Below are 10,381 nucleotides of genomic sequence, written 5' to 3'. Positions count from 1 at the left end.
ATTTTACTAGTAACAGTGGTTCCCCAACTTTTTAGCTCGAGACCCAAAAGAGAAATGTCTCTTCTCCCCAGGACCCAAAACAGTGAAAATAGCAGATCTACAAGCAAAACACATTTTTTTTTTTTTATGTTTGTTTTTTCTACGTTTTGAAATAATAATAATGAAAAACTGAATGTAGGAAATGTAGGGATATTTATTTACTCGTGGCCCATAAAAATGGGTCCTGACCCACTGTTTGGGAAGCGGTGTTAGTAGAAACAGATCCAAATCAGAGTCCTGGGCCTTTGTTCAGAGCGACTGGCCTAAAGTATCATGAAAACCTTCCTTTCATCACACATACATTGAGAAGTAAACTCCAGTCGAATAGTTAAATCACAGTTCATTTATTTTTTTGTTGATTCAATTCATGATTTTCCTTTCTCTCTTTTTTGTCTAAAGCACTTTGAATTACATACATTGTATGTATGAAAGGTACTATATAAATACATATATTATCACATACATACATAATAATACAAGTGTACATTTTGACAGAGAGTCATCGAATGTCTTAAACATTGCAGATAGAATTGTCTCTCTTTCATTCTACCTACTCAGTCCATCCATCCATCCATCCATCCAGTGTTGATTTTGACAGCAAATTTTGATGTAGTTTTAGTCATAGTCTTTTGAATAAAATTCAATTTAGTTTTAGTCATATTTTAGTCATCTGAAATGTTTTAGTTTTTGTCTAGTTTTAGTCGACTAAATCTACAGTTGATTTAGTCGACTATAATGTATTTTGGCGGTGCCTTGATGGCGTCGTAATCAGTGTTGGAAAAGTTACTCAAAACCAGTGATATATTACTTACTACATATTACTTGTTTAAAAAGTAATATCTTTGCTTTACATATTACTCCCTGCCAAAAGTAACTAGTTACTTATTACTTTACTTTTTTTTCTCGCCCCCAGTCTAATTGCATCCTTTCTCCCCAAAAGTCTGACTTTGCATTTTCAACATTAGCGGTTGTTTTTTTTCTCTTTTCTGCATCCTACATTGTAAAATCCTCATTGTTGATTTAACTCTAAAAAGTGTTCTGTACACATGACATGACGGGTCCATTTGGTTCCATTTGTACACTCATTTGAATTGAATTAACGCTAAGACTTTTACTGTGTATGAATTCATAACTTACAGACTAAATGAAAACCATTTGACTATGAATTGAATACTAAAGACCTCAGTGGAAACGAGACCTTGAGGACTTTTTTGGAAGGGCCTTTCAGACAAAGTATTTTAAATGTGTGTGAAGGATAATTCACACACAGACAAGTGTGCACCGTTTCCGTATCCACTCTAGAGTGTAGACTTAGACCGGATCAGCAGCCTGCGAAGCAACTCCATCCCATTCCCAACCTGTCTACAGTGGCGTGCACAGACATTTTGAGGGGCAGGTGCTCGCGCAAATCATACTTTTTTTTGTTTACTTGGTCTGCTCTTTTTTCCCTCTACACCTACAACTCTTTGCCAAAAATAGCCGATCTACAAGCCCACAACGCCTCGCAGTGCGAGGCGTTGTGGGCTTGTAGATCGGCTATTTGTGGCTAGAGTTATCCTCATGCTAGGTTTGGTTTCGAGTGGTTATGGTAAAAAGAAAAATCACATCACATAAAGATTTGGCGGACCCCCTGTAGTAACTCTGAGGACCCCCTGTTGAAGACCCCTGCTGTAAACTGAAAAGAAAAATAACTTCTTCTTTTTTTCAAAAGGGCACTTCTGGTCAAGAGGGCAAAGGGCAGGCGCTCTAGCACCACCTAGAGTCAATCTGTGCACGTCCCTGCAGCAGTTTACCATTATATCAATGGACCAAAAACAACACAGGATCAAATAAACACACTCAAGCCCAGAGTACCACCAAGGCTCGTGAAAGTAATTAGTTACTTTACTATAGTTACTGGAAAATAGTAATAATATTACTTTAAGTTACATGTTACTTTAGTTACTTTCCAACACTGGTCGTGATGGCTGATTTTGCACTTGGTTGCATGCGGAAAATAGCCGATCTACGAGCTCAAAACGCGGTGCGCTGCGACGTGTTGCGAGCTTGTAGATCTGCTATTTTCAGAGCGCAACACCCGAGCGCAATTAAACCAAATGACTTGTCTTTTAGTTCTACTGGATCTCTTCTCCACTAGATCCCTCACTAGCGTTTTAGTCTGGTTTTTATTTGTCGACGAAATATATTTGTTGTCAATATATTTAGCCTTAGTTTTAGTCATCATAGCTTTGTTTTTATTTAGTTTTCCTCAGTGTAAAAAGGTAGTCGACCAACATTTTTCGTCATAGTTTTAGTCGACGAAATCAACGCTCCATCCATCCATCCATCCATCCATCCATCCATCCATCTGTTCATCCATTCATCCTTTTCTTTTGGGAGGGAGTGAGGGAGGGAGAGAGGGAGGGAGGGGGGGGAGGGGTTCTCCTGGCTCTCAGCATCCGCGCTCGGGGACGATGCGACACTTGAGGATCTTCAGGTAGTTTTGTACCTTGTCCGAGTCGCGGCGGAAGCAGTAGAGGAGGTCGTAGTCGCTCATGAGGCGCCACTCGCCGCTGTTCGACAAGGGGACCAGGGCGCCGGGGGCCGCCAGGCCGTTCTCCGAGGTGCCGAGAATTCCCAGGTTCTGCATCTGTGGGAAAAAGATAATAATTGTTTCATTTACACACAGGGTGAGAAACAACAACAACGCTGATTTGCCTTCCCCCCTCCCTCATGTGACATTCTGTTTTGGGTTGTGCGTAGCGTTAGCCTGGTAAACCCTCCCTCCGGAAATCTCATTTCCATTTGATTTCAGGAGTGAGTCTGGCCTGAACCGCCTTTCTGCAATATTCGCTGTGGAGTGGGGCGGGAGTAATACCGTTGACTGACAACCCCTTCAACCAATGATCATTTTTCCCCTTCAGCCAATCAGCAGTTCATTTTGACGAGCTCCAGACTATGTGACGCAACGGGACTTTTGGGACGGCCATGCCGAAAATAGGTTGCCTTATTGGGATACATGCGTGTCACTCCCCGCCCCTGCCGGTTCTCTAAATTTATATTTTTAAATAGGCTCTGTCATGATTAATTGACCACATATATGAAGTTAAACAACTCAATTCTATCCAAACGATACGTTAATAGTAAATTCCGTGCCTCAAAAAAGAAGTTTGAGACCGTTTTAAGAACGAAACTAAGAAGTGACGGCACTCGGACAACAACAATGGCTGCCGTTCGTCTTTTGTCGGCGGCTCTCAGGCTGCACTCGGCTTCATTCGGGCTCACTCGAACTCGCCACCTGATTGGCCAACTGTCGCTGTCAATCACAGAACGATGTGCGACGACGCTGATAGGCTCGTCTGTTCGGCGTATAGAGCGATTATTGCAGAAAGGCGGTTCAGGCCAGACTCACTCCTGAAATCAAATGGAAATGAGATTTCCGGAGGGAGGGTTTACCAGGCTAGCGTAGCGTACACGATCTCCGAGCGCTATACAGGGAACTACTGTACATCCTAGTGTTGATTTTGACAGCAAATTTTTATTCGGTTTTAGTCATAGTCGTTTCAATACAATTCCATTTAGTTTTGGTCATATTTTAGTCATCTGAAATGTTTTACTGTTACACTAGTTTCAGTCGACTAAATATCATAAGATTATAGTCGACTAAATCTACAGTTGATTTAGTCGACTAAAATGTATTTTGGCGGTGCCTTGATGGCGTCATAATGGCTGATTTTACACTCGGTTGCATGCTGAAAATAGCCGATCTACGCGTTGTGAGCTTGTAGATCTGCTATTTTCAACCATGCACACCCTAGCGCAACCAACCATAAAAATACTTGTCTTTTAGTTCTACTGGATCTCTTCTCCACTAGTTCCCTCACTAACATTTTAGTCTAGTTTTTATTTGTTGACGAAATTGTCAATATATTAGGTCTTAGTTTTAGTCATCATAGCTTAGTTTTTATTTAGTTCTTATTTAGTTTTCAGCAGTGAAAAAGGGTAGTCGACAAACATTTTTCGTCATAGTTTTAGTCGACGAAATCAACACTGGTACGTGGTACGTCCCCTGAAAGCCGATTCCGGCAGAAGCTGTCATCTGTTCGTATTGTCCGTTCACGAAAATATATCTTTAAAATATACCTTTTGATTTTCCATTTCTGATTAGCAGCCAGCTACGTATATATATGCTTAAAATGTATGCAACTGCCAAGACGAAACGGAAGCAGGGGGAAGCGGGACGTCCGCTCTCCTCCCCCCGATCGTTTTCAGTGCTTCTGTTGTACAGACTGTACGACGCGGGAGCGTCTGAAAAGTGTGTGAGTCAACAGTCTGGCTCCAGAGACTACACCGTCAGCAGCAGAGAACAATACATCCTTCATAGGTTAGCAGGCCACTTATATTAGACGTCATTCAGAGTCTTTTTTGTTGCCAGACCCAGGGGGTCGGGCCTACATGAGGCTTTGTACCTGTTTTCTCCATATATGGGCATGCCCCCTTTGCCCTTAGGCCCCAGGCATAAAAGTCTGTCCCCCTTTCGTCCATACATGGGCATAGACACAGGCTGACACGTCATGTGAAGTCCGGCTTAGCACTTATTCTGGGTCTGGCAGAACCAGGTCTCCTTGGTTTTTTTACGCAAGTCTTCTCTTAACCTGTTGAGTGCCATAACCGTATCTACGGGAGGAGATTTTTTCTTTTCTTCTTTTGTTTTTCTCCACATGGGGCGCTGTAACGCAACTTTGGAATGATCCGCAGACCCTGTAAAATGGAATGGACGGATGTGAATCCTGTCCAAAAAAACCTACCTCCTCCCGTCCACTCCTATTATAGGATCTTGAGAAAAAGCTCCATGTTTCCATATCTTTTTACCGTGGTGAAAACGAGCCATTTTCTACGGGCGATCACTCTGCAATGGCGGATCGCGTTAGAAATGTTATTGTTCCAGCACTTAGTCGGGACCCGCCTCGACCATCGCCACGCGGCCTTCTGGGTCTGGACGCGGTCTGGGCGCCCAGATGCGCGGTCTGGGCGCGTCGTGCCCACCCGCTCCCCCCTAGGCCCAGCCTAATGCTAGCGTTCTGACTACGCCACTGCTGCACAGCCTGAGTACCTTTTTGGCCACTTTCTCCACACCCCTGCGTAGCTCGTGCACCATGTCGCTCATCTCCAGGGCCTTGTCGGAGCTGAAGCTGTTGGAGTTGTGTTGGTGGGCCATGTTCTGGTGCAAGTGCCACAGAGGATCCTTCCACGCCAAAAGTAGCCGTAGAATAACCTCTGTCAGCTCTCCTCTCTGTGGGGAAGCCCATACAGAAAGTTTTTTTTAATAATGAATCCATCTCTATGGAAACTGTAAGTCAGTGATACTCAAACTCAGGCCCGCGGCACAATGTTTACTGGCCCGCCAATCAATCAACTGTCTGTCATTTAATATCACTATGAATTGAGTACAAAGGACCCCAATTGAAACAAGCCGTTTTTTGAAGTTATTATTATTGTCGCATTCCTAAGACAATAATTTGATGACCGGCAGAGGTTCCGGTAGGAGACACAAAGAGTCTCCTTTGTGTCTCCTACTGGAATCATCAAATGATTGACCAAAAAAAAAAAATATCCATGAATTCAAGTCTCCATGGGGTGACTTTTTTTGGGGGGGTGAACTGTCCCTTTAATGTTGTCATTTTATCAACTGGCCCCTTGCCAGTTTTTGTAACGTGGCCCTCAGGTTCAGCTATTTGAGCATCCCTGCTGTAAGTCATATATTACACGTTTGGGAACTTTAATGGTCAATTATTGTTTGTGTTAGTCTTTGAGTCATTCACTTGACTCACTCCCCAGACCCTCTCAGTGTGTTGGCACGCTAATCTTTTTTTCTATGCCATTGGTTCTCAAAGTGGGGTCCGGGGACCCCCAGGGGTCCTTGACGGAGTTCCATGGGGTCCCCAGCTGAATGATAGATTAGGAACCAAATAGACCTTCATGGGTCTGTAATTCTGAGAGTGTACAAATGGAACCAAATGGACCCCTTTCTTCACTTTTTTTACATTAAAGGTAGAGTGAGTGATTTTCTTCGGTTAAAATAAGTGTTAAATAGTTCTATATTGTGATAGTAATCATTGCTATAGAGTGTTTGTTCAGTAACAGGAGTCGCCATGTCTCTCCACCTCTTTATTAAACAGAAACTGCATTTTCAGGGCAGGATATCAATTTGATCCAATCAGGATAGAGAACTCAGTCAGGATACAGATTAGTTAAACAAGTTAAATTGGAAGTGATGACTCTCTCAAGATTGGCTGACATTTTGTCACCTACCTGAAAATACCACCTACCTTTGTAGATTTTGATTATTATTACAAAACATACATTATCCACTTCAGCCTTATATAAGTTTCGGCCATTTGAAAATAGCAGATCTACAAGCTCACAATGCGTCGCGATGCGACGCATTGTGAGCTTGTAGATCTGCCATTTTCAAAAGATTTGCATACATTTGAAGACTTGAAATGGGACATTCTGCATAATGAGTACTTTTACTTTTGGTACTTCAAGTACATTTTGATACCAATACTTTTGTACATTTACTCGAGTATACATTTTGAATTCCAGACTTGTACTTGTAACAAAGTATTTCTACATTGCAGTATTGATACTTTTACTTAAAGGAGAATTTTGGACTAAGTTTTTCTTACCTTTTCTATGACGCTATGATATCTTAGGATGAATGGTACAGTAGAACATTTTCATAACTCCATCCTGGGTCCGCCACAGCTTAAAACGTGCGAGGATAGGCCTTGCGTTTGATCACATATTTTAATATCTTTTTTTTTGTTTTTGTTTTTTTTAGATCTGACGTTCATAGTGACAGAACACTGTCAAAAAAAACAAAAAACAGAAGTCTCGCTAGACGAGATTTCAATCTCGTCTAGCGAGACTTAGGTTTTTTTTTTTTGGCAGACCCGGGATGGTAGTTATGACATTTTTCTACAGTACCATTCATCCTAAGATATCATAACGTCATAGAAAAGGTAAGAGAAACTTAGTCCAAAATTCTCCTTTAAGTAAAACATTTTCAGTACTTTTTCCAGGGACGTGCACAGATAGACTCTAGGTGGTGCTAGAGCACCTGCACCTGCCCTTTGCCCTCTTGACCAGAAGTGCCCTTTTGAAAAAAAAGGGCACTTTTTTTCAGTTTACAGCAGGGGTCTTCAACAGGGGGGTCCGGGACCCCTAGGAGGTCCTCAGGGTTACTACAGGGGGTCCGCCAAATCTTTATGTGATATGATTTTTCTTTTTACCATAACCACTCGAAACCTTTTCTGAGGGGAACTTTAGCCAAAAAAAATAGCAGATCTACAAGCCCACAACGCCTCGCAGCGCGAGGCGTTGTGGGCTTGTAGATCTGCTATTTTTTGGCAAAGAGGTATCGGTGTAGAGGGGAAAAAAGAGCAGACCAAGTAAAACAAAAAAAAAAGTATAATTTACTTGAGCATCCGGCCCCTCAAAATGTCTGTGCACGCCACTGACTTTTTTTTTTCCACCACTGCTGACACACCCCGCTGACACTCACCGCCAATCTCTGGGCGTTCTCTTTGCCGTTGGGCGTAAGGATGGCGGAGGTGTGACAGTTGCGGTTGACCCGGTGGATGTGGTTCTTGCTGGGCCGGTAGAAGTGCTCCTGGGAGACGGGAAGGGTGGGGGGGGAGGGCAGAGCGTGGAAAGACCACACCATACGTCACATGTGAATGAAGAGAGATAAGGTTACAGGTTAGAGAGGTCACGAGCAAGCTGAATGCCATGAGTGTGGCCCTCCCTATGCACCCCCTCCCCTACACCCCCCCCCCCCCCCCCCCCCAAGAGAGAAATGATAGTGAATGAAAGGACAGTTTAATTAACCCATTTAGACCGGGAACGCATCTGCGGAACCTCTAATTTATCCACGGTTTATACAAGCTTGTAGATCTGCTATTTTTTAATAATCTTGATTTTTTTTTTCCCCAAATATTTGAATATATATATATTTTTTGAAGGGATGATTTTGTACTCAAATCTTTGCTTCATGGGGGTTCCTGGAACAAAATGTTTTGCGATGGGCGTCCGTGGCCAAATACATATCATCTTCTTGGGGGTCCTTGACATGAAAAAGTTTGAGAACCACTGATATTATAGCAACATAGGTTTTTCAGAAAACTGTTAGGATTTAGAAGACATGTGTAGGATCCCCCAGAAGCAAAGATTTGAGTCAGAAATGTTTGCTTTAAATCTCTCTCTCTCTCTATCTCTCTCTCTCTCTCTCTCTCTCTCTCTCTCTCTCTCTCTCTCTCTCTCTCTCTCTCTCTCTCTCTCTCTCTCTCTCTCTCTCTCTCTCTCTCTCTCTCTCTCTCTCTATATATATATATATATATATGTATATATATATATATATATATATATATATATATATATATATTCAAAGATTTGCACAAACGTTCACGGTTAAAAAGAAAATAGCAGATATACAAGCTCATAGCTATGAGCTGCATATCTGCTATTTGTCAATTGCCAAAGCAAAATGACAGATTATTTCGCCGTCTGAATGGGTTAATGAAAGATGCACTGTCACTGAAATGTCCTGTATGTCTGTATTAATATGTCTGTGTATGCAGCGGTGGAATGAGTACTCAGGTTAGTTTTTACTTGAGTAAAAGTAGCCATACCATAACGTAGAAAATACAAGTACAATACCTACTGGCTACTGACAGTGTGCACAATAAATGTAGCTTTGAGCGGTGCAGCCGGTCCAGACAAACACACAGACAGACCCTCTTACAGACGGCTAGACTCCTGCCGAGCCACACCGTAAAAACTCCTTCCATATCATTTATTATCTCTAAAGCAAAACAGCCAAAAGGAGTTTGATTGACTCAGTCGTGCCAACTATATAATACACTTAATAGATTGGTAACTCAAATACAAATGCCAGTGTTTACTGTAGCTCCAACATGTACAAGTAATACATACAAAATGTTCAGCAATCTTACGCCAAAATTGCTCAGCGAAGGATTCTACAAATCACGGAACCAATGCAGACATCAGCAAACGGAGCCAAAACGTAAAGTAGACCCTCCGGAAAAATGTGATTATGCGATCGCATAATTTACAGCATAATCAGCAAAATGGCGCATAATTACGCGGGGGTAATGTTTTTTCAAAAAGGCTGCATCGCATAATATCGCATAATATGCATTTCACAACTTTTCACATATTTCGCAACTTTTCGCATATTTCAATATTCCGCATATTGCCGCATATTTCACAACTTTCCGCATATTTCGCAACTTCCCGCAATTTCACCGCATAAAATTGCAAAAAAATCCACATATTTCATCGCATAATCAAGGATTTTAGCCGGCATAATCAAGGACTAATTTATTATCTCTAAGGCAAAACAGCCAAAGGTGTTTGATTGACTCAGTTGGTACGCATTGCATAATATGCGCAACGCATAATATGCGCATCGCATAATATGCACTTTGCATCGCATATTCCCGCATATTTCGCAACTTTCCGCATATTTCAGTATTCCGCATATTGCCGCATATTTCGTAACTTCCCGCGATTTCACCGCATAAATTTGCGCAAAAAAAAAAGTATATTTCATCGCATAATCAAGGATTTTAGCCCGCATAATCAAGAGTTTTAGCCTGCATAATCAAGAGTTTTAGCCCACATAATCAAGGATTTTTGCCCGCATTTTTCTGGAGGGTCTTAGGGTCTAACTTATTATCTCTGACTTACGAAGTGGGAGTGCAGGTCGCTGGAGATGCTGTGCATCCTGGCTGAGTGCTGGATGACCCGGTCAAACAGGTCGGCCAGTGACGGCGCGTGGCAGCCGCTCTGCCCGTGGTGGGCACAGATGGGGGCCGGGCTCACCCTGACAATCCTGCTGGTGTGCAGCATCACACACAGCAGCCCGGCCAACATGGGAAACACTGCGGGGGGGGGGGGGGGGGGGGGGAGAGACAGCGAGAGAGAGGGGGGGAGAGAGAGAGAGAGAGAGAGAAAGAGAGAGAGAGAGAGAGAGAGAGGGACAGAGAGAGGGACAGAGAACAGAGAGAGAGACAGAGACACAGACAGAGACACAGACAGAGAGAGATAGAGAGAGAGAGAGAGAGAGAGAGAGAGAGAGAGAGAGAGAGAGAGAGAGAGAGAGAGGGACAGAGAGAGAGACAGAGAGAGAGAGAGAGAGAGAGAGAGAGGGAGAGATTAGCGGTCTGACCCTAGGATTTTCGTGGCCCTAAGCAAGATTTTTTTTGGTGCCCCCCCCCCAATCACCCCCATTATAAAATCATTATGTCATATGCCAATAGGCTACAACGCATTGTAT

At 42.8% G+C, this 10,381-nt stretch overlaps 1 protein-coding gene across 1 annotated transcript; it reads right to left on the bottom strand.

Annotated features, from left to right (window-relative positions):
- Positions 1–2,470: 2,470 nt before the first annotated feature.
- Positions 2,471–9,978, bottom strand: prl2 (prolactin 2; the record flags this gene model as incomplete). Its single annotated transcript, XM_084050132.1, has 4 exons — positions 2,471–2,668; positions 5,132–5,311; positions 7,586–7,693; positions 9,793–9,978. The coding sequence occupies 4 exons, from the start codon at positions 9,976–9,978 to the stop codon at positions 2,471–2,473; spliced, it is 672 nt and encodes a 223-aa protein (XP_083906258.1).
- Between the last annotated feature and the right edge of the window lie 403 nt (positions 9,979–10,381).

The sequence above is a fragment of the Gymnoscopelus microlampas genome, assembly GCF_963454915.1.
Source record: "Gymnoscopelus microlampas genome assembly, chromosome: 23".
Lineage (NCBI taxonomy): Eukaryota > Metazoa > Chordata > Actinopteri > Myctophiformes > Myctophidae > Gymnoscopelus > Gymnoscopelus microlampas.
Note: the sequence above shows the minus strand (reverse complement) of the source record. Positions and strands in the feature narration are given on the sequence as shown.